We start from the raw sequence: 24,515 nt of genomic DNA on the forward strand, positions 1-24,515 counted from the left end.
AGAATAAATGGCAACCAAATGGTGTCAAAAAATGTATTAAACTATAAATATTTAGTGTTTTAATCTGAACCGCAGCGTGAGCTGCCATTTGAAAAAGTTTGGTTCAAAGGTTGATCGTTGCTGAACTCTTGAGTTATTCGTCCGGTTTATTTTTCTTAGCAGGCTGACGCAATTGAATTGGCACAATTTACAGTTGATGCATTGATGAATGCATGAATCTATGGTTACACCCCTTGTAAACATCAAACTGGAACACTGGCATAAATGTGTTAATGCATTCCTGTTAAATTTTTAATTTGTTTTCATTCTGCCAGATCCGTTGTACGTTGCATTTTGCATCCAGTCGATCCTCCAAAAAAAAAAAAAAAAAAAAAAAAAAAAAAAATCATATTCATGAGAATTCTCTGTAATTTGGCTCTAACAAGGACAGACTATATCACAGATTCAAGAACCTGCACCCAGTTCATATCAATATTTCAGGCAAGAAATCCAAACAGATCAAAGCTACTTTTACAACCTTTTTTAGGGGTTGACTTTGAAAGACTTTGGGTTTCCTTTTCATGCACACTAAGTTTATATTTTAAATACGCTCCTTGACAAGTGAACACTGACAGGTCGATGTTTTTAAAACAAACCTTACATTTCAGCATAATCGATGGGCTTCAAACATTATGTTTCTTCTGGCTTATTCTTGATTGAGCTCTGAAACAGCCACAGACATGTTGGAGCCACCAGAGCATTCATTAGAACAGACGATCTGGAGTGAAAAACATTTTCATCCCTCTCCATCTATATGAGATGAGGGACTTGGCTCTGTGTGATTACAATAATGTATTTCCTAGCAACCACTGTTCATGTTTACTTGACTAAACTGAGCTGAGACAAACGTTGGAGGGGAATCGGATGAAATGTTGGCCTCATTGAGGGCATTGGGGGATTAACTGACTTTAGCTCAATCTTCAAAGCAAAAGAAAAAAAAATCCTCTATCATCAAGCAAACTTTTGTTCAAAATTAGAATCCATAAATTTTTGCCGGATCAATGGCTGCACATAATCCATGCAAAAGGCCCCATTACATATGCAGTATAATGCTCCACCACGACAGTCTGCAACAAAAACAAGAGGCTCTCAGTCTCCTTTATTCTAAGCATTAATAAATGAATGTCCATGTGTTTTCTGAAGGTTGCAGAGACTTTCAAACAGGCAAATATAATGCACCCAACCTCCCCACACGAGTTACTTAAACACCATAAAGCAATAATCACCTATGCTCCTAGCTTCCTTCTATGCAGCCACAATGCCATTTATCTCCTCTTAACTTTCTTTGATAGGTCGTTAAACCGGTCTTGGAGCTGAGAAGTAAAGCACTGAATCATGTCACAGGTTCCATCTGCTGGCATGTCTAATCTAGGGCAGAAGGGCCCGAGTACATATGGCTGCCATATAAAGTTTTTTATAATAATTGGAAGTGACCGAGCCATGAGACACGTTATGTGACAATGAAAAGATTTTCTAAGAGAGGGAAGAAAGAAGCAGAGACGGATACAAAGGGAGCGTCGGGGCAGACGGTGACAACAGAGACATTTTGGTATCTGTGAGTATCTCGCTGTTCCCCTCGGCTCTGAATGTTCGCTCCAGATTTCAGAAATCACAGCAACGTGTACCTCCTACGAAGCTAAAGTCACGGCGCAGCAGTGGGAGCTGACTCAGCACGTACTCGTGCGAGTGGTGAGCCCTGTCCTGCCAGATGAGCACTTGTGTCTCTGCAGCGTTGAGGAATTGCGAAGTTCTCAAAAGGAAGACTTCTGCAAATCTGCCACAAAGTATTTATTGACTTTACTGGTCGAGGGACGTAACTCGATGTTAGATGTGATTACACGAGGAAAAGAAAAAGCACCGCGGACTTTCTGACACGTGTGTTGAAAGTATTCCCCCGCTCTAATACCGTATGCTCTCTTCTTACTTTGGTTTTAGCCCACTGAATGTGTAGAATGACCTCCCCTCTCAGGGAGTTGTCAAGATATTACCTTTGAAATGTCTGCTACGTTATAAAGTGCGAGTACGTTAACAGTCCACTGGCAGCCGGGGGAATTGAACTTTAAATGCTAATATAGAGTGCTGAATAGAGCATTAAAATTTGCTGCCGTCAAGCCGTGCTCAGCCGGGCCGACACATCGCTGACTGTGTGTCAGAAAATTCAAACTAAGTGACCGATCAATTTGAGGGGACCCACCTATTCAGGAAGGAACAGATGAAGTTGTTACCCAGCTCTCGGCTGTGACTTTGATTCACAGTATTAAAATCAACAAATGCACTTTTTTTGAGTCATAATACAGCGGTTTGGTTTCGTAGAAAATGGATTGAACATTAACAATATGTTGTGTTATCACCAGCTCAATGTGGCCACAACATTCCCTCTTTTTACCTCCCGTGTATTTCTTCATGTGTTGTATAGTCCGAGTGTAGACACCTAGCAGTGTTAGGGTGAGCAAAGGACTGACTTTCTCTCAGAAATTGCTTTGTACAATGCTTCAAAAATATTGTAGTACAAATACAACGTATAATTGTGTATGTTCAGGTCAAATTTTGATAACAAACAAAACTTCATTTGTAAGTTGCAGAATTTTTACTGGCTCATTTTATTAATCATTTTCAGGCTCTATTCTATTGTTATAATATGAAGTTGGCATATTTTTGCCAACTTCATATTACTTCTTCAAGACTGATTTAAACATATTTTAGTCAACTTAAATCGCAGCAGAAAAGCTGAAAGAAACACTAAAATGTGAAAAAAATTGGATTTTTATTCCGATGTTTGGACGAGTGCGTGTATTTTCATTTATTATCTATTAACTTTTCATTGGTTGATTTTTACATTAAAAAAAAAAAAAAATGTCAATGCATTTGTGATACCAAAGAAGCTTTCAAGGTTAAATTAATGAAACAAAGAAGCTTTTCATTTAGGCTCGATCCACTGGAGCTTTTATTGCACTTTAGGTCCCACACTCACTATAATTGGGCTCATCATTCATATATTAAATCCGATTCATTAAATGTATCAAAATTCAATATAAATCTAATTCCTAGGAAGTGCTTTTAAAACTATCAGTCAATAATTAGGAAATTGCATTTTCCTTCACCCCAAAAAAGACAAATCTGAACACTGAGTATAGACCCTGTAAAGCTGTCTTTACACACGCCATCTGGATTGTATGTATATATGTGTGAGCATATGTACCATACATACAACGATGATGACAGATTAACATGCACGTACATGTACTGTATGTGTGATGCTGTTTGAATCCATCTGGAAATGAAAACATTGCTTTGATTTAGAGAATGGATGATGATGACGTTGAAAATAACTGTTGTCTCTGTTAGAGGGAACCAATACATGAGAAATTCTTTGCGGCTGTCTATTTCCCAGGAAACCAAAATAGGCTGAATTAAATGTACGAACCATTTGTTTTATAAGAAAAACTAAATCTACATTTGTATTCAACTCTTTGCACCGACAATTTCATCACACAAGGAAACCCGCTGACATGAATGCCGAATCACTGACTCTCAGCTCCTGAATATGCAGAGCATTAACCACTGACTCTATAATAGTCTGTGTTCTTTAGCATTTCAGACAGCCGAAGAAAACCTGGTTCTTTTTTTTTCTTTTTTTCTATCCTCGGGGCAGGGTTATTTGGTTTTCCCCTAACCCTCAGAGTAACAGAGCTGCCTGTAATGTCTGCCTGTGGAAATATTTGTGTCTCTGTGGATACCGAAGCAAACATCGTGAACATCCACACACATATTCTGTCAGGATTGTTTTAACATTTTTACCCTGCGAAATACATCGTTAACCGCAGTCAAAAACAACAAGACCAGGCGCGGCGTAGCCAGTGGTTCTGTTTGTTAATACAATGAATGCCATGTTGGTTTTTTTCTTTTTTTCTTTATTGAGAATCAAGTCAGAGCGAACAATACAGACAAAATTTCCTCGAGCAATTTCCTTGAAAACATAACCGATCTAAGATGAACACCACAGGATGCTGGTCAAATTACAAACCGGTGATTTTTGTGTAGTTGTGTCAAACTGAACAAATGAGCACATCTGAATTCAAAGCATCTTCAACACAGGACTCATTAAAAATGTGTGCTATTGTTCTCCGCTCTGCAAAAATAACTTGAATAAGATCTGAACTCTGGTCTGCTTTACAAATAGCTAAAATACTCTTCTTTTTTTTTTAAAGTCTCCTTCTTCATGTGACACCACCTAATGTGTATACGTTTGCCAGAGTGTTGATAATTAATGTTACCGCATTGTAATTAACACTATTTCGGTGGAATATGCTTAGTGATTTTGGTGTTTTTTCCCCCCTGTGATTTATCAGGGAATTTGCACGTTGGAAGGTGAGGAACACTGCGATCGAGAGAAGGGACCTCATCCGCAACCCCGTGCCACTCATGCCTGAGTTCCAGCGCAGCGTACGCTTGCTGGGCCGCAGACCCACGACTCAGCAGTTCATTGACACTATCATTAAGAAATATGGAACCCACATTCTCATCTCAGCCACCCTGGGAGGTAAGAGAGGTTCACTTACCCACTTCCATGCTTGATTAACAGGCTTTTTACTCATGTATTTGTGGTTCACTTCACGTCAATAAAATACTTTATAGGTAGGGTTGGACAGACTTCTTTCAGGACCAGAGTTTGACGACAAGTTACACCTGTATCTATAGTATCTATATAGAAACACGGAACGAGTAATTCTGGATTCTGGATTAGGAATGTGAATTTAATTAATGAAACTTGATTAATATACCACAAAGTAAAAGTGGATTTGAATTATCTGCACCAGCTAATAGATACGAAACAAGATGGATTCTTTTCAAATATTAATAATTAAATAGTTCTCTTTTTATTTGTACAAATAAATATCCCAATTCAATGCCCCCATATGATTATACTGTGAACATCCAACAGCAAGCCATCCTGGATTATTCATCTGCTTGCTTGCAACAATGTCAGATCAGCTCAGTGAAGCAGTTTGGGGCCAGCCTGCTCTCCAGGGTGTTGAAACACCAAACTGCAGCGACATCACAAGAGGGCAGGCCGAAGCACACAGAAGAAATGTTCACAAACCAAAACGACCTTCTTCCAAATCAGAAGTCGTGTGAGCTTAAAGTGACCACAAAGTAAATTCCGTGGACTTGCATAACGTGTAGCTGTTTGGTGACAAGGCATGTATAGACAAAAGAAACCCAAGTTTATGAAAGTCTAAAGTTTAATCAAGACTTCATTTGTAATCTTGATAGAGGGAAATTTCTGACTTTAAACAAATCATTTTCTTATATAAGAATTTACTCATCTCTCACGAAAACAACAATGTCAGTCCCTCCACAAAATCACAATCTGGCGATCACAGGAATGAATACAAAGTCAATCATTCACTGCAATGTTTGCGGGAGCTATCAATTTAGCAAAATCCCCATGATTTCTCTGTAATAATGGTACTCAATAGAGGCCCTGCTGAAGACATTACTTACTGCACCCTTATATTTGTAAGAAATAAAAAATTAAAAAGTTAAAAAAAAAAGATTGCATTTTGTAAAAAAAAAAAACTGTTTGTAAAGTTACCTGACTTTTATTTTTTAACTACTCAAAGAAAGAGATTCCATATATGACTCTGTCTTTATTAGATAGTTGTTAAAAACAAAACACAATTTTTTTTTTCTTTAGAAAAATCAAGTACTTTTTAAATCACAAAAAAAAAAAAAGAAATCCTGGAGGGACTGATAAGTAATGCAAGTGGGAGATGAATTATTATTGGGTAAAAATATATCTTTAACAGTAAAATAAAGAAGCCCACATAAATTAGTCAAGCTGGTTTCACACTAACATCCAGCTTACATTGTATGCTGCCACATGACAGACACTATTCTGCTTGTCAGGCCACAACTTGTACTACCGGTCAAACATTGCGTAACAAGTACATTTACATATAGCTCCTGACCATCCTTAAGGTGGCTCTCAAAAATCAAAATGAACATGCTCCCACAGGCAGTATGACAGGTTGGCAACGCATAAACTGCCCAACATTCGGCTTAATTTGTCACAATGTGTGATGACCTCAAGGGACAACTTCTCACACAGCCTGTTAACTGCCGCGAGCAACTTCACCTTCAAATGCGGAGAACTTCATGTGATTTGGAGTTTTGCTTTTTTACATCCACACAGTGTGCTTTTAGGAAGATGGGTGCGTGTTAACAAAGCAGGAGACATATCAAGACATTTCTGTTGTGGATCAGCTGACTGAACGTACAAAGATTTAACAGCTCAGTGATAATTTGATGCACAACACCCCAAGAGTCACGCATATGTCAGTTGGGCCTTTTTGTACGTGTCAAATTTACCTTAAAGTACTTCTGCAGCTTTCAGGTAAATGGTGTGTATTTCTCTGGTTTATCTACCAACACTGGACAGCACTTTTTAAATAGCCCATATGAGAGAAGAAGCACTGCAGCAAACTGGCAGTGTAGATTAATTAATATTGATATTTCCAAGGCTTTTTCACCTTTTCAAATGTTTAATTCATCAATTGATTTAAATATACCCTCCCCCTAAAATTCCACCACTGTGGGCCAATGTAAATCATAATTACAAAATCTCACTGATGAAAGTCGTATAAATGCCTCTAATGGAGGCTGTCAGTGTTTTGGATGCGCTTTCCAAAATAAAAGTTTCAGCACCCCTGCTGTCCAAGTCTAAATATAAATGGCTTCTCCCCGGTATCTCTTATCTTATCTCTGCCTCTGAGGGATGCATGAAGGCAGCTGATTACTTTGCCAAATGCATTTTCAAGATATAATTAGTAAGATAATCCGCTCTAGTACTCAAACCCCATATTATATAATTGTATGCATGAAACATTGCCAAGCAGTCGCTCCAGTAGTGCAAAATAGTGTTTGTAGCTTTGCAATCTCACAATCAAATGCTTTTGTGAAACATTCATGATGCTTTTGTCGTGTTGTTTTTTTTTTTACTCCTAATATAACAGTGCGACAGGGTTGGATCTTGAGACTCCACACTTGCAAAAGCTGGTTTAATTGAGGTATACGAGCAACCAGTTATTCAAGGAGAACTCGTGTTATGGATGTAGAATGTAGCAATTAATATGTGATTAGTTTTGTGGACATAAATTAAATGAATGTGGAGATCCTTTATACTTTTAAGACTTAGAATAGAGCCGGTCCCTATTGCCCAGTTGCCCCCCCTCCTCCCCCCAATAACTACACAACAAATTCAGACGCTGTTTGTACGTCAGCACTTCAACTAAAACAACTGGTGTTTAAGTATTTAGCAGAAAAATAAATCTGGCAGGACCCTTCTTTTATTTCTTAATATTGCAGTCCACTTAGGCTTTAATAATTTAGCTAAACTGTTCACAGGAATATCAGGTGTGAAGGTTTAGAACCGTAGTCTGTAAGGTGAGTCATGCTGCAGCACTTTTCTTTTTTTTAATTGGAGATATAATATCGGGCTGAAACATCACAAAATATAATTACGTGTTTTTTGGAAGAATGCCAGAGCTCCAGATTCAGCAGATGGCTAAAATTGGACAATAGTTGAAGAAAAAAAAAAAAAAAAAAAAGAAGAGTCACAGAAATAATCATAGTATCATTTTCAACCACAGCATCCTTCTCACTCCTGTTGTATTGCATCATCTCATGTGTTTCCTCTCTCTCTCTCTCTCTTTACATTTAACCTCTGGCTCATCTTCCCTGCCTCTGACTTATCACCATGTTGTCTTTGACCTTGGGGCCTTTACTTTCAACTTATGGGTCAACACACTCTTATCTCCATCTTGGAATTGCCCATTAAAGAACACAGTTATATGAACCAATAAATGTGCATGCAAGACGAGTGATAAAGTAAGAAGAAGAGGTTAATTCTCTCTTTAGCCACCTACACTTTGTGGTCTCATGAGTCATTATATACTTGAGAGGGAAGAAATGATTTCTGCTTCTCCCCGGCAACTTAAAGTTAAGTGGTCAAGTGTGAAGAGCCCCATTAGAGGTCGCCTCCTCTGAACTGAATAAAAATGCATTACCATTCTTATATCACCTAACATGTGCCATTCATCTTTCTTTCTTTCTTTCTTTCTTTCTTTCTTTCTTTCTTTCTTTCTTTCTTTCTTTCTTTCTTTCTTTCTTTCTTTCTTTCTTTCTTTCTTTCTTTCTTTCTTTCTTTTCTTTCTCGAACATTGGTGAAAACCAAGCGTAAATGAACGTATCAAACAGCTTTGTTCATGTTTTATGAAGAAAGAATTGCATCCAATACAATTGTTAAGCCTCCAGGACACTCCATGTGTTTTGATGAGTAACACTGAATGTCAACAAAAACTCAGCGTAAACCCCATCGGGCACCTTTAAGGTGTTCTCAATTTAAGGCAACTAAAACTACTTGGTTCCGGTCCAGATGGCCTTCAAAGAAACATACATTAACTCTGAGGATAGAGGTCAGGCGCTGCAGTCTTCAATGTTCATCTGTGTCCAGCCGCACCGTCCGTGCAACAGGAAAGCTTCACACTCGGTCTGCCGTCGCCACTCATACCTGTCGAGGGTACCTGCCAATTCCCCTAACTGATTGTTCCCCGCTCCTCGATACTCGCTTGACCCAGAAACCGTTCCGGTCCGCCATCATGAAGGCCATTCCATTTCACTTATTTCTGATCTGAGGAGCAAGGAGAGTGTCCCTGAGCAAGTTAAAGCCCAAATACAAGAGATCAGTCTACGCAGAGGTCTTTCACTGGACTTTTATTGGAAATCTGTAATTGTACCCTGCAGCTGATCTGTCTTATCCAAAACCGCATCACCACATCACCGCAGTATTATAGCAAAGTGGACAAATAACAGAATCAACTCCAGAGTATTAAAGGATAATCTCATTTTATTTCAACCTGGCATATTTCCCATTAATGTGGCCACTATGTCTGCATCAGCCCTGCTAACTCTGCACTCTCCACCTCTTCGGATTCATTACTCATCGAAAAATATTTTTTTTTTTTTGGAAAGCCGCAAAGAATCTCGTCAACACAGTTGTTTGTTTTTCAGTTAACAAACTCATTGAGTCACACATGAGCCTGAAAATCCGAGTGCATTGGGTAGAAATATGTTTTCGCTAAAACATTTGAGATAAAGAATAATTTCTATAAACCATCATAATCATAACGTGGATTATTGAGTGACACATTTACCAACAGAGCATCAATAAATACAGATGCACACAGTTATTGAATTGGCTGCCAGTAGAAACATGGTGAATTCAGAAGGGCCACACTAAGGGCTTTAAAACTAAAGCCCTTTAAACTCAGCGCTTTAAAACTAAAGCCCTTTATTTAGTACATTATTAGTTTTATTCATTTATGTATGCATGGATTTGTTTGTTTTTCATTTAGCTTGTTTTTTATGGCAAAAACAATTGTGCTTCTGGTGCCTTGAGGCACAATGAAAAACTGGATTGTTTGGATTCATATATATATATATATATATTGGAGATACTCTTTCCTAAGATCTTATGTATTTCATTTATTTTTTTATAGCCTTGTGTTGAGGTTCTTGTTCAGGATACAGTGAGATAATGACTCTCCTTGTCATGTGGTTGTTAACATTTTAAAAGATTTTCATTTTTACAAATATTTGTACACAAGATGACACGATCCTGTCTGATTCAAATACAAATAAAATAACAACAATAGCATTGATGGAATATAACACCAGTTTTAACTTGTGTTGTCTCTGGTTGAATCTTTGGCTCACTGGTGGTGTAGTAAAGTCAAGGTAAGCTTTATTCTAACAGGCATTTATAAGAGGAAGATTATCACTTACTTTCTTTGAGCACCGACTGACAGGGTCTCCTGCAAACATTTGGGAATATAATTACCAATTACCTGCAGCTATTTTGCTGTGTGAACATTCGAGCTATGTAACACCTGAAGCTTCGTTTCTGGCATCTGTGAATGCTTTCAAAGGAGCCAACATGGGATGTATATTTTGAAGTGTAACATTGGAGCCGACTGCAACCTGGGTACACACTGCATGCGTGGGAGACTTGAAGCCGTTAAAGGAAAATATACCTCAGACTTCCCAACAAAGGACATCAGCGCTGCGAGTCGATTCATCTGAGCTCCGAAGCAGAGACTGAAAACAGTTTGACATAGATACTTAGCACCTCTGATTTGCCTGCGGCCACTGAGAGCGATGGCGTAAGTGCAGGATGTTTACCGACAATAAAATCCAAACCTTTCTGGTCGTCCAGGAGTTTAGAACAGTGAAGGAGTCACTGTGCATCCAAGGCTCTATGTAAATGCTAGAGGAAGATATAGCTTTTAGAAAAAAAAAAGTGTGAAGGACAGATTTGCATTTTGCTTCAAGTGTAAGGAATATGTTTTAACACATCTGTCATTTTTCTCTCCTAGGTTTGGAATCAGTTTTTCGTTTTAAGTGCAAGAGCTGCAATTTCGCTGTAAATTCCACTGGTGTGCGTGCACAGAGGTCTCCAGCATTTGAGTCCAGTGGAATACAAATGTTTGCGAAAGTTTCAAAAGAAAAACATCCAATTAAATTCACTGAACAGCTAAATATCAGGAGAGATCTTTGTCTTACTTGGAGAGCTGAAATAAACCTTCAACTCAAACTCTTTTGCTGACCAACCACTGTGACTCCAATAGACAATTATAAACTAATGGTAAATGTTCAATTGTAACCTTTGCACAACACAGCATTATTAATTTCAATTTTGCTACAATTACAATACTCGCCATCCCAGATCAAGAGAGGTTGTATTGGCAGCGCAGTAAACTGAGAAATGATCCATTTTATTACATTTCTACCTTTCAACAGAACGAACAACTTTTTCCTCAGAGTTTACATTTATTTGCTTCAAGATCAATTAAACAGATTAAACAGAACTGATGAGCTCCAGAATCAGGATTTGACATGTGTACGGGGTCTTCAGCTCTGAGATGCAGTCCTCCTGTATCTTAGAGCTGAGGACTCATTTGCCCCACTGCACTCCAGAGTGAATACACAACCTGTGACTGGATCGGAGACCTTTTCCGTGCAACAGTCTCATGTGTTCAGCACTCGGGAGGAAGAAGTAGTTTATTGAAATGACTTGCGGTCACGGAGGTTATTCATATGCAGAACTGTGGCCGTGGCCCGGGTTGTAGTGTTAGACGGCCCGGTGAAACTTGTCAGCACTGCTACTTTCTACCACATCATACCTGAAACTTCTCTGTGGTGCTTGTTGTTCTGCTGCCAACATCAAATGTACAGGGAATAATTGGGCATTGAGAGCGTGACTATCTCAGAGCAACAGTCCCGCTTTCAGAATAATTCTTCCATCAAACAGGAATAATGCAGATATAGTTAAATAGACTGTTATATACTATTTTAGAAAGCCTATCCATGTATTTTTGGGTTGGTATATCGCATGGTTTATTGTTTAATCTAAGAAAATAGTTACAGTTTCCATATATTGTCATATAGTGGTTGGGTTTTACCGCTCTCTACTGGGGCCTGTTTTTTTTAAATTTTTTTAATATATTTTAAATACATACATACATTTATTGAGTATATATATATATTGAGTAATTATTATCAAGGATCCTGTTCTCCTAAAATTGTCCAAAATATACAACAGCTTTATTGCATTAAATAATAAATACAGGATATGTTTTAATGAATTTGACTGTGTATGTGAATGTTTGTATTCTGTGAATGTATTGAATGATGAAAGTCTTGCGGAAAAAAACAGAAATCCATTAACTTCTTTCCTTTTGCACTCCAGTATAAAGCAGTATAGTTTAATGTTCCCTATAAAGTGGCCCACATCTGTGCCATTTGCACAAAATGGAGCACCCCTAGCCATTCCATTACCTTAAAACCCGACCTGCCCTCCGAACCCTTATCGACCTCCACATACATGCAAACGCAAGGAAGACAAAAAAAAATTACACATTTAGCAAATGCCATTGCACGCATGCACACCCACGCATTGATATGAGGTGAAACAGTGCCTTGTTTTTAAATACCTCTCAGCTGTAGACACATAAACTCTGCATGAGCTGATTAATTCTGGCAGAGTGCCAGTGAGGTGCCCTGTAATAATGTAACACAATGTATTACTTCCAGAAAGGTGCACACAAATGAATTTTTAAAGCCATGGAGGTAATGATTTTTTTGCTTGTCCAGCAGCTATAACCACAAAATATTTATGTACAGAAGACCTCCTTTATGCCACACTAAGTTGCAATAGAGATAAAAAAAAAAAAAAAAAAAAAAAATGGCAGATCAAGCGCTTAATGTGGGACCATTATTCTTTCGCAGTAGTGTAAGTCAAGTGTGTGTAAGTAACTTCGCTAACCCCTGAGGGAGCGAGAGCATGGCAGCGTCAGAGAATGGGCCCCCGTCCCCTCAGTGCCTGAGTCTAACCAGGCATGAGACATTGGCCCTGACTGCTACCCACCCCTAGTCACGGTCACCACAAGTTAAGTGACCAATTCCAATGCAGCACTTGGGGCCAAATAACCATTCACAGCACTGGAAACCTGAACATATGTGACATGCTCTTGAGCGAGTTCCAGGCATACGGTTTGCCATTTTGAACAGTAATCTTCGAAGGCGAGGTTGTGTGCGCTCGTGGAAGTGAATTGGTGTTTGCTTGTTTGCTTTTTCTGCGTCTGTTTCTGCTCGTCGGAATGAAAGATGGAGAAATATGATGTGTATTGAATGAGCGGCTCAACTCTTTATAGTGTGTCAACAAACAAACACGAGACATGCAAATTGGAGCAGCTGTCTGGTGCTCTGTAAATATTTGGCCCTTTTGCTGATCTAAGTGTTCACATTCCTCCCCTTGCAGACACTTACTGAAAGGTCAGGGTCTCAGTGTAAAGTCAAACCTCCCCCTTTTCTCCTGTGGACATTTCAGCTTGGCATATGCATCGTGTACATCACTATGTTGGAAGGTAAAGGTGTTTGGGTTTTCATTTCTGACCTCTCAGATTTGAATTCTTCTTCTAGGTCTGCATTTATGGGGAAAGATTAGACATGCAGATTTTTTTTCTGTGTGTGTGCATAATCAGTTTTATATTCACTGTAGTTATGTGACCTCATTCCAGTGGCAGTAATTTTCATATCACATTAGAGGTGGGAACTTTGTCTTCACCTCCACAAATAACGGAGGATTTCAGGTCGACCCAGGTGTTAAAAACCGTCATGAGCGATAAGAACAGTGACTTGAGTGTTTGGTTTCTTTCTGTTATAGTTAGAGCAGCAATAACTAAATTCTATAAAGCCACTAATAAAACTGTCAAGATCCTTTTTTCTGGTGCAGGCTGGTTTATTTAAGACACATCAAAAGAGAAAAATAAAACCAATCCCATCTGTGTAGTGAGGGGAATATAAAAAAAAAAAACCTCCTCAGGCAACATTAATATCACAACACAGGGTCAGTAATTTGATTTAAACATGCACATGAGTAATTTTAGTCATCCAGATGAATTAAAGTAGGACTGTGGTAATCCAGGAACGTGCCACACAATGATGACAGTGCAGATAACCAGATGCAGTTCTCCTGAAGTGGCTGATTTGGCTCCACGTGGTTGTAACACCAGCTGCAGCATTTCCTGTACTCATCCCCAATTTTCTAATTTTCCTGGCACTAATAAAACTCTGCAATCTGTAATGCTACTTTCTATATCTGAGTTTGTATTCTGCTTGTCTTTTCCCTGCCTGGGCTGGTTGGAAAGAAAGAACCAAAAAAAATATGCCCAGATACCATATATTTGTTCTCCACAGGATAAAATTCCTGCAGTTTTCAGGTAAAATTCTATATCACTAGACCTCTCATGGAAATAATGCTATCCCGATAGGGGTAAAACCAGGGACATTTCTGGGGATGGTGCCAGCTGGGGATAAAGCAGCAAATATGGAGACTGTTCCTGGAAAAGTGGGGCATCTGGTTTCTCAAGCTAAAACTGCTAGCCTTGGTATTCAGACCTCTGAATTATCTATTATGTTCAGAGCTCCAATTGGCAGCTGAAATAATCCAGATGAACATATCTACAGTACTCTCGCATTTTTTGATTTAGTACAACTCAATGAAAGATCATTTCTTTAATTAATACCTGAAATACTTAACCGACTTTTCTTGTTCTTTAAAAAAAAAAGAAAAACAGGTATGTTCTGTATTTATGCATAATCCTAATCATATTTCCATCCCTTCTGTTACCTGCAGGAGAAGAGGCACTGACCATGTACCTGGCCAAAAACAAGCTGGACAGGAAGCTTGCCAACGCTACTCAGAATGTGGAAGCCCTCCATCAGCTGGCCTCGTCCTACTTCATTGACCGTGACGGCACAATGAGAAAGCTGCATGAGATCCAGATATCCACCAACGCCATCAAGGTTGGTCGCGTGCACATGCAGACATGTATGTAGCTGCTCCTGTCAACACTTTTTTCCAACGAGTCATGGACGCTCCACCTGAGATGTAATATTCATCGTTCTATACAGCGTACACACAGTAAATAGTTTGTTAACCCGACCCCTGAATTTCAGAATACATTGGATGGTTTCGTTTCTTAGAAAATTATTTTCTTAGATGCCTTTTTTTTCTATGTCTATTAATTATTTTATAGCATTAAATATTTACTCGTCTGACTCATTGGATGTTGACTGTTGGTAAAAGCATGCCATTGACTGACTACGTCAGGTCGACATTCATTCATCTTCCGCTATCTGTGTTTTCATCTTCAAAATCCCCGTAGCTACAGGAAACAACACGTGCTGAAACTTTTGACTAAGATTTGGATATTGCAGTAAGGCAGGCCTGCTCGGTTCTTTTTTGGTCTATGATGTAAATTTAGCCATTTTGATGCAAGCGGGGGTTGGCCTCCCAGCGTGCAAAATGCTCAAAACATGTTTCCCCCAACACTATTTTGCAGGGGCATCATCACTGCAGCGCTGAAGACGATTGAGATCGTTTAAAGGAGCAGTGTTTAGGAGTTATGGGCATCCAGTGGTGAGGTTGCAGATTGAAACCAACTGGAATCTACAGTGGCCGTAAAAACTCTCTGCAGAGTCCTTCTTTGATTTGTTTGTTCAGGGTTACCATAGAAACATGACAGTGCAACATAAGGAAAAGACAACGATTCTTAGTTTTAGGTGATTATACTCAAATTACAATATAATGATAATCCTAAATCCTGCACACTGATCCTTTAATACAATACATAAAAGCCAGAGTTGTTTTTTTTTTTTGCCACAAAAGCACTGTGGAGACAGGTCTTTCCCATCAGGACTATATTGTTTACCGATACTAATGTTTTTAGTCAGTATTTCTGAGCAGATTTGACTTTTTAAATATTATTTTGGGAAGCGTTTCATCTTAATTAGACTAAGAAAACTCAAGAGACAAAACAACAGGTGTTTGTGAGTGCTTTCCGTGACAACCTTTTTGACAGTATCCAACGCGGTGTCTATTCTAATCTGCCACGAACCAGAATATGTGAGGAGTTTACATGCAAATAAAACTACATGGTGAAGAAAGGGGAAGAACATTCTGTCTCATCAACAGTGTTGTCTGGTGTCACACTCTTACACCCAGCTATCTTCTGTAAAACTGTGTTGCCACTGTGCTCCTCCCATCTTTAATAATGAAAGGAAGCTGTTATTAGAAAGAGATTGCCTGTCAGGAAAACATAAACATAGTGTGCGGGCTCCTCATAAACCACGTGTTTTGACAGTCAGATAAACCTTTTACTTTCACCTCCTCCAGAGACAGATGGTGTATCATAAAAAATAGATGAAAGTGAAAAACAGAAATGCAAAGAGGATGTACATCAGTGAAGATACATCAGCATACGTTTTAAGGGATTAAACTAGTTTTAATACAGATACGCACAAAATTAACATATTTCACTTTTCATTTATAAGAGTAGGAAAATACACTAATGCAAATGATGGGACCACAAGCTGAAGTTTACAAGCTGGAGCAGATGGGTAAAACACACATATTTTTGTGCATGTGACTTAATGGCAAACTCTCTGACTCTAAACACAGACTTCCTGTATGCATATTCATCACATGTAAGGGTCAAATAAGATTGGTTTTATACAGAAAGAAATTCACATTTTACCACTGGTAGGTGCAGAAAATATGTTGATAATGAGCAGCAAATGATTTCGATTTTTTTTTTCCTGCCAAAGAGAGTCTCTTTTTAATTTTTTGACCACCAACTGATCAAAAAAATAAAAGAAAACCCCATTTGTGAGCAGTGTGAGCTAACTGCCTACAACTGCTTGCCCACTGTGTTCATTCACAGACTGATTCACACAGGGACACTGAGAGGGGGGGGGGGTAGGAACACCAAATGTAAAATATAAATAACATCAAGCAAAACCAAATAGGCCAGAGTTTTGGAAAATCCCTCCCTTGTGATCATGTTTCGGTAATTAGCCCGAGTTCATTCTCGCCGAGGAGGGAGGCACTTTTTGGATTGAGGGATTTTCTTTAATTGAAAATATAAAGGAATAAATTCTAGATGTACACAAAACACAGAATGTCTTTCCAGTGAAAAGTGTAATAATCACTTTTGAGCGCTCATGCAGCCCTTTGTAATCTGTTACAGTAATGTGATTACTTTTTTTCTTTACTAGTAATTGCATTACAGTTAATACATCCAGTAATGTGTCTCGTCGTAGTTAAGTTTAGCTTCATTGCATTCAGTTGACTGATTGGTCCATTACACATGAGCTTGGAGTAGTTGGGGAAGGAGACAAGCCTCTACCACACGCTTATCTAAATGTTGCGTGATCTCAGCTGGCTCATTAACATTAGCCATGAGTACATGTGCATTCAGGAGTTTTGATTAGAGTTGAAAGAAGTGTGACCTGCGTAGCTGAGGCTCGGACTTCTGGAGAGCCGTATGCAGTCAGGCATTAAGACGAGCTGCTGCCGAACGGTCAGCACACCCCTCCAAATTGTGGTCTTCTTCCCTGTTGAAGCACAATGTTTTCTTACCTGCTTCGACGTGCTTTTGAATACAAAGGCGTAGTTGTGGAGGATGTGGAGTTGTTTTATACACCTGATGGAGCTACGACGAGCAATGCAAGTAAAGTAAGAAGCAATGCAACACATCACTGAGCAACTGGTCGTCTTTTTCAAACATAAAGCGTAATGACTAATTGATTTGCATTTTTAAGTAGATTTCCTAACACTGATAATGACAAACAAAAAAGAGGCTCGGCCACATCTTTTTGCACTGAGTCCCACCAAACTATCAGTGCTACACATTATAAGTCAGTGACTATAGCTGTATAACAAATAAACAATAGAGCTCAGGGACCCGGGACGGAAGCCCCGGTCTGATATGACCTTGCTCATATGTACTCAGTTTGTAAGGCATAACATGCGTAGCAAGAAAATAGAAATACAGTTCGAGTGAACATGAGTGTGCAGCACTGCTTCTGGGATGTTTGGTTGTGTGAGGATGTCGACTCGACTAACAAGTCTACAGTTCGGCATGTGGGGCTTCCTGCACATATTATGGAGTAGGCATGTAGACTTGGACAACCCACAACAGCTATGCATGGATTACAGACTGAAATACATTATAGATATGTGAAATATATAACAGCACACATACAAAACATGTTTACAGCTGTATAGTGACAAATTCAACATACTCACTATTTACATCTTTCTAAATATTCTCTTTGGCATTTGGTATGCTGACGATAATATAAATGTGACAAACATATGTGAAATATGTCAATATTAGTGTGTAGGAAACCATTACTATGCTGTGGATAAGAGTGAAACCATGCCAACAGCATGGCAAATTACATGATGGACAATAAGACAACTGTGCAGTAAAGTAGCTGAACATGTATTTTGTTCTATTTAGAAAGAAGTAGATGGAAAAGGACACATCAAAGCACACATCACTGAGGTCTGAGTACCAGGGAAATGTTATGTTTATATGGAGGCAGAGAAAAAAGGCCTCAGTCAACAAAGCTGCAGGTAGAATAGCGATATCTGCCTCAGTCAAATTGTACCTACTCTGGGGGGGGGGGGGGGGGGGGGGGGGGGGGGGGGGGGGGGGGGGGGGGGGGGGGGGGGGGGGGGGGGGGGGGGGGGGGGGGGGGGGGGGGGGGGGGGGGGGGGGGGGGGGGGGGGGGGGGGGGGGGGGGGGGGGGGGGGGGGGGGGGGGGGGGGGGGGGGGGGGGGGGGGGGGGGGGGGGGGGGGGGGGGGGGGGGGGGGGGGGGGGGGGGGGGGGGGGGGGGGGGGGGGGGGGGGGGGGGGGGGGGGGGGGGGGGGGGGGGGGGGGGGGGGGGGGGGGGGGGGGGGGGGGGGGGAACGAGTTAGCTGGTGTTCATTTCAAGCCCTGCTGATCATAATTATTTAGACTTCTCCGGTTTTCCATGGATCTATAATCACACGATTCTGAGCAGAAAATAGATCGCAGATGTGAAAATAGGCTGCACCACAGACAAATTGGACTGCCACCTAATTGTGTGGACTTTCATCCTGTAACTGTGTTTCACTTCCTGTAAATATGAAATGAAGAACACCTAAAATGTCAAACGCCAAACCTGAGTCAGCTGGATTCAGCAAATTGGTTGCTGAAGTCCTACTTGAAAACATGTGCTGTTAATTATGGTGTAGAGCAAAGGCTCAATTTGTTTGGGCACAGAGTTGCAATTTATAATTGTACATTAGTGAGGGTATGAGTGCAATTGATTGCATTTACCTGAAATAACACAGATGGAAAAAACAAACTTCTATTAATACGAGGTGAGCAACATTTTGATGTAGTGATAAACATCTGTTTCATGGTAATCTGAGGAGCAACAAAGAAAAGCGTTCACATAAATGTGAGAGTGTAGGATTAGATACGATTTAGATATCATCATCAGCATGAAGAGATTAATGGGAATATGACCATATTGCCAGTAATTTAAAGTGCTTTGAGCCAAAAATGTTTTTGTTTTTTTTACTGTAAAAGCAATATTCCTCCATGACTGGAAGTTCGATTTTTCATTTGATTAAATTCCTACAGCCATTTAAAGGCAACCAACATATGCATCCATCTTTTTCTAATTTCAGTTATACTTAATTTGATTGTATTTCCAGCACAACGCTGTCACAATCTGTTGTATCATCCGTTGCTGCCAAGTAGTTTATGCATACACCATGCACACAGGAGGCATATTGGAAACACACAATATACCTCCATGAAAACTAGTTTAAATTTTTCTGTCCTCTCTACATAAAAAATGCCCTGATTATCCTCCTAGATGTCTTCAACTCTCCAAGGCTGCGGTGCCTTTCATTCCATTGATGAAGTGCTTTTGGTTTATGAAATTTTAACAAAACAAAAACATCAGAAAGAGAAGAATGAATTGGACAGCTTTTAAATGCATTGGGGTTTGAGCAAATGTTTTGCGGTGGGCAATCAAAGTGGACTTTGAAATAATTTTGCTATTTGCTATTTTGCTATTCACTGAAACTGAAACATTTGGCAGAATGATGCATTTGATTTCTTTAGATGAATTTTTGGGGCTTTTATCAAATCAATCAAAGTGGACTTTGAAATAATTTTGCTATTTGCTATTTTGCTATTCACTGAAACTGAAACCTTTGGCAGAATGATGCATTTGATTTCTTTAGATGAATTTGTGGGGCTTTTATCGCTAGTAATGACTGGAAACAGTGTTGAAATTCTCCATAACTCCAAAAATTCCCACAGCTCTTGCCATACACCTGCTCGCACACCTGCATAAAAGAAATCCAGGGCAAATCTCCGGTACACCCACCTTTCCCCCATCCCCTGTCTTCATTCAAGGAGCACCTTCCCAGCTTTTTGTTGTTGTGAGTGACAAGTGGATTAAGGGGCTTTGGCAGATGAGACTCCAGGTAGCAGGAAGTCAAGCATGACAAAATTAAGCAGACCTGACAGTGGCTGCTGAGTCAGTTTCCCAGGAAGGGAAGGTGGGAGGTGTTGAGAGGAGAGAGCATCCATCCAGCACACACACACACACACACACACACACACACACACACACACACACACACACACACACACACACACACACACACACACACACACACACACACACACACACACACACACACACACACACACACACACACGCACACACACGTCACTGCAAAGTTGAGTGGACTGCGTGTCTGCTGATCAAAGCTGATGGACCTGTAGCATATGTCAAGAGGGGGGGCTTTGTCTCGGCTTGGAGAAGAGTCAGGAACGGGCTGCTGATTGGGTGATTCAGTGAGTTAGTTAATGGTATGCAGGACTCTTTTACCTATCAGCTACTGAATCCCATAAGTGTTGGTAATGACTTGTTTGAAACACATAATGGAAGTCTCTTGCTCCTCTAACAGGATAAAATAGCAGCTTAATAGGTTTGCTCTGTCAAGTGAAACAAACATGGCTGTGTACACAAAGGGCATTAAGTAAGTTGTGTACAGTGGGAATGGCTGCACACTTATGGTGTCTTTGCTTTGGTGGTGCACTAGATGAGCAACATATGAGGGGTGAACTAAGATTCCCCTCTTGTACTTGCATAAGTGTTGATACCTATCATCATGTCTGACTTGATGTTCAGTTCATCATGCTTTCTGAGTGTAATGACGCACAGTGTTGGGCTTAATTACCAACTAGCAGTAAACTAAACTATCCCCCGGGGCCTCTGAAAGCTCCAGGTTCAGTTTAAGTAATTGCTCTGAAGTCATTTGTATAACAAAATCAATGTTAGGTACCTTTATATGACTTGTAGATTATAACATTATCTTAAAGAACCCCCCTCTGCGCTGTACTACAAGCACAATGTGTGACATCAAAGCAATTTTGTAGTTTTTAGTGGTCGAGTACGTAACTTAAACAAGTGGGATGTGAAAGTGTAAAGCCTTTGCTGCACATTCAGTGAAATTGGACTCTGCAGTTAAGTGCAAGATATCTTGTTTCCAGCGTTTAAACTTTTAAAATGAAAAAGGGATTTGCATATTTACAGATTTTTTTTTTTTTTTTTATTCCAATGAAGGAGATAAATCAGATGTTGTTTTCAATATTTTTTATGATGTGTGGGAGTAATGGGTCGTGTCATCAGCTGATATGGTCTTACATGATGCATATTGCAAGATACATTTGTGTTTAATTACCACAAACTAATTGAAAAAAAAGAGAACTAAGACATTAGCATAGATAGTTATATCAGATATGGTCTAAATGCTCAGTATGGGCACAATTTCATGGTGCTAACTCACATTTTTATGGTCAAAATGTTTTTGCTGGCACAAAAGTAATGTGGAAAAGGAGGGGGTGCTGGTGGTGAATGAATGATTAGCACTTCGTTCAGCAATGTATTATCAGAGGATAGAGTTTGGGCAGCTTTTAGTAAATGGCCTATCAACATTTAACTCACATGTCCTTTGGAAGCAGCAGACAGTTTTATTTCCAAAGAATGCTGTTTCCCATTATAATTTGCCATTTTAATGTTCACAAAAAATATACATAGGATGTTTTCAGAGTACACAGAGGCTTACATCATGGAGCCTCATCAAGTCCTTTGAATTAGTGGCACGATATTGACACACATACTGAGAATTACATTAAATCTTGGGGAAATTAATGTTCAAACAGCTAAACACAGCAGTAAATAATGTGCAACAAGTTTAGTGGAAATATAACATACATACAACATTTAATTTGTTTTTGTTCATACTAATAATATTTACTAATAATATTTTACCATGTGCACGATCGTGATCTGTTTTATAAGCAAAATAAAAAAAAATCCTCAAAGACTGAATGGCATTCTCGTGTATCTCGGCTATAAATAAAGGCAGCATAAATTGCAGTTCTCCAGTCACGTCGGCAGCAGACAGACAGTAATCAGAATGTGCGCAGGAAGCAAAGTCCATCAGAAGGAATGGATCTATAAACACAGAGAACAAGGGCTTTGCTCCACCAATATTGATTCAGTATGGCTGGGAGACCTGCTTGAGAGTGCAAACTTACAATCAAGATGAAAAACACACGTCAACAGAGCAGAAATGTTTTAGACATTTCCTGTCTGCAAATACGCAGGTTGAACGTCGAGTCCACTGAAATATTTTGTGAAGCAATCGAAACTTTGACCTCTGAGGGTCTCATTATATCATTCATTTATTCACCCTGAGCTCATTCACCGGTTGTCTAGCAGTTTAGTTTATTTGTAGCAGTATGCGTGCAGTTTAACACACACCAAAAATAAAAATGTATATTTTTGAACTATTCATTTATGAATAACAATGATTAATAATTAACACCCGAAAGCATCTTTTTTGTTACAATTAGTAATTTTTTTGTTATTGTTATTAATATGATTAAAATCTGCTTTTTTTTTCTTGATCCCCTAAAGATCAAAGAGAGATGAGAGGGTTTTTTTACAAACTGCATGGCCAGAAATTAATAAGCAAATTGCCAGTGCTGCAATGAATAAAATTGCTGAATATCAGATTTTTTTTTCACACTAAATATGTTGAAATATGTATTTTCTCTTCCATCAATTTTCAGCAATTATAATTATCAGCCAGACACATTTTTTTTTTAAATAAATTTAATACAAACTTTAATAGTTTAATGAATACAACTTTAATAAAAACTTTTAAAATCTATAAAACTCAACAATTCAACAATTGCCACATAGGAGATGGCTAGAAGAGGTGGGCGGTCGTCTGCTTCAACCTGCCGGGGTGAAGGGAGAGCACGGAGAAAAGAAAACAGCATACAATAAATACAAACACCACAAAACACTCGGCCTATTCAATCTACGCTGGCCAGGTACTGCTAATATATCTATTTGCCCACACATGCAAGTGTTCGCCCTTTCATGTGCTAATATATCTATGAACATTATGCTGTAAGCTTAAGAGTTATTTATAGCCATTAATTGAGTCAATATTCAGTGCATTCTGTGTTCTTTTTATGCGGCCATCTTGCTTTGACTTAAACTGCCCTGCAAATACATATTGGGTATAGTTTAGTGAGGGTTGAAACTAATTACAGTGAATTAGAATAATAGACAATCAAAATTAATATTACATGCTATATGCATATCAATAAAACATTAATCTGCAAGGGAATGTTAAAAAATGTATGCGGTTTGTGGCACATGCTTGGAGAGAAGAGAGTAATGCCAAGTGATGGTTCAGGGTCATTTTTAGCTTGCCTCTAATTATAAGTTTTGTGAAAAAAAGGAAAGTTTTATGCTCAGTCTTGAAAATAGAGAGCGTGTCCGCCTCCAAAACCCAAATGGGACCGGGGCCTGAAAGCTAAAGGCTCTGTCTCCCATTCTACTTTTGGAAACTCTCGGAACTGTAACCAAGCTTGCGCTCTGGGAATGAAGTGTTCTGTCAGGATAACAGAGCACTGAGAGATCTTTAACGTGAGATGGGGATGGTTAATAAGGGCTTTGTACGTTAGAGGAAATTTTTTTTAAATTCAACGCTCGATTTAACATGAAGCCAATGTAGGAACGCTAGAACAGGGGAAATATGCTCTCTTATGCCAGCTCCAGTCGGCATTCCTGCAGCAGCATTGTGGATGAGCTGGAGGATTTTCAGAGAGCCACTGGGACATCCTGACAACAAGGAATTAGAGTAGTCTAGTTTGGAGGTGATGAAGGCATGGATTCCTTTTTCGGTATCACGCTGAGAGATGTTCCTAATTTTGTTGATAAGGCACGAATGAAATACTGCAGTCCTAGATGATAGCTTTATGTGTAAGTTGAAGGATATAGCCTGTTAAAAAATTTACAAAAAAACTCCAAAATTCCTCACGGTTTGGCTGGAGGGTTAAATAGTTTCCAATGTGTTTAGGGCCAGATTTAACAACTAAAAGTACTAAAGTAAAAATGACTGGTCATCCAGGCCTTTACGTCTTTTAGGCACGTCTGAAGTTTAACTACCTGTAATGTGTAAAACTACGCAATGTCTGACAACAACCTGTATAATACTCTTTAATAATTAGCATTCGTGTCTCAACATTCTAATGATTAAAGATTTTCCAACATTTGTTGAGGGACACAACAATTCCTTTTTCCTTGTGGTCCTCATCACAATCAACCAGTGTGTCTAGATGGATGGTAAAACGATCCTCTGCTCAAGAAACTAACTATCAAAATGATTCTAAAAGCCGAAAATGCTTCTGTGGAGTGTCCTCCACTTTGCAATATGAAGAACATTATGAAGATGAAGATCATGTTCCCAGCAATTTGGAGTCTGACAGTTAATTTGACGAAGAGGCTGAGATCGACCCTCGGCCAGCTCCAGAACAGCTCCATCGACAGCCAGCCTCAAGACCAGGAGGAGAATAATGGATGTCCACTGTGAGAGGGGATTTAAAAGAAGGATACTGGTGCTCCATCTGCCCAACCCTTCGCGTCA

The 24,515-nt window shown here is 39.4% G+C and overlaps 1 protein-coding gene across 1 annotated transcript in view; it reads left to right on the top strand.

The window, feature by feature from the left end:
- Nucleotides 1-24,515, top strand: part of brinp1 (bone morphogenetic protein/retinoic acid inducible neural-specific 1) — a 103,921-nt gene that overhangs the window by 43,554 nt on the left and 35,852 nt on the right. Inside the window, exons 3-4 of the mRNA XM_069710713.1 lie at nucleotides 4,389-4,579; nucleotides 14,297-14,466. Of these exons, the coding sequence (XP_069566814.1) occupies nucleotides 4,389-4,579; nucleotides 14,297-14,466 (361 nt within the window). The remainder of the gene's footprint in view (nucleotides 1-4,388; nucleotides 4,580-14,296; nucleotides 14,467-24,515) is intronic.

Source organism: Brachyistius frenatus, unplaced genomic scaffold (genome assembly GCF_029030835.1).
Source record: "Brachyistius frenatus isolate BFR_SWC_R1_liver_20210118 unplaced genomic scaffold, ASM2903083v1 Contig_94, whole genome shotgun sequence".
NCBI classification, from domain to species: Eukaryota; Metazoa; Chordata; class Actinopteri; family Embiotocidae; genus Brachyistius; species Brachyistius frenatus.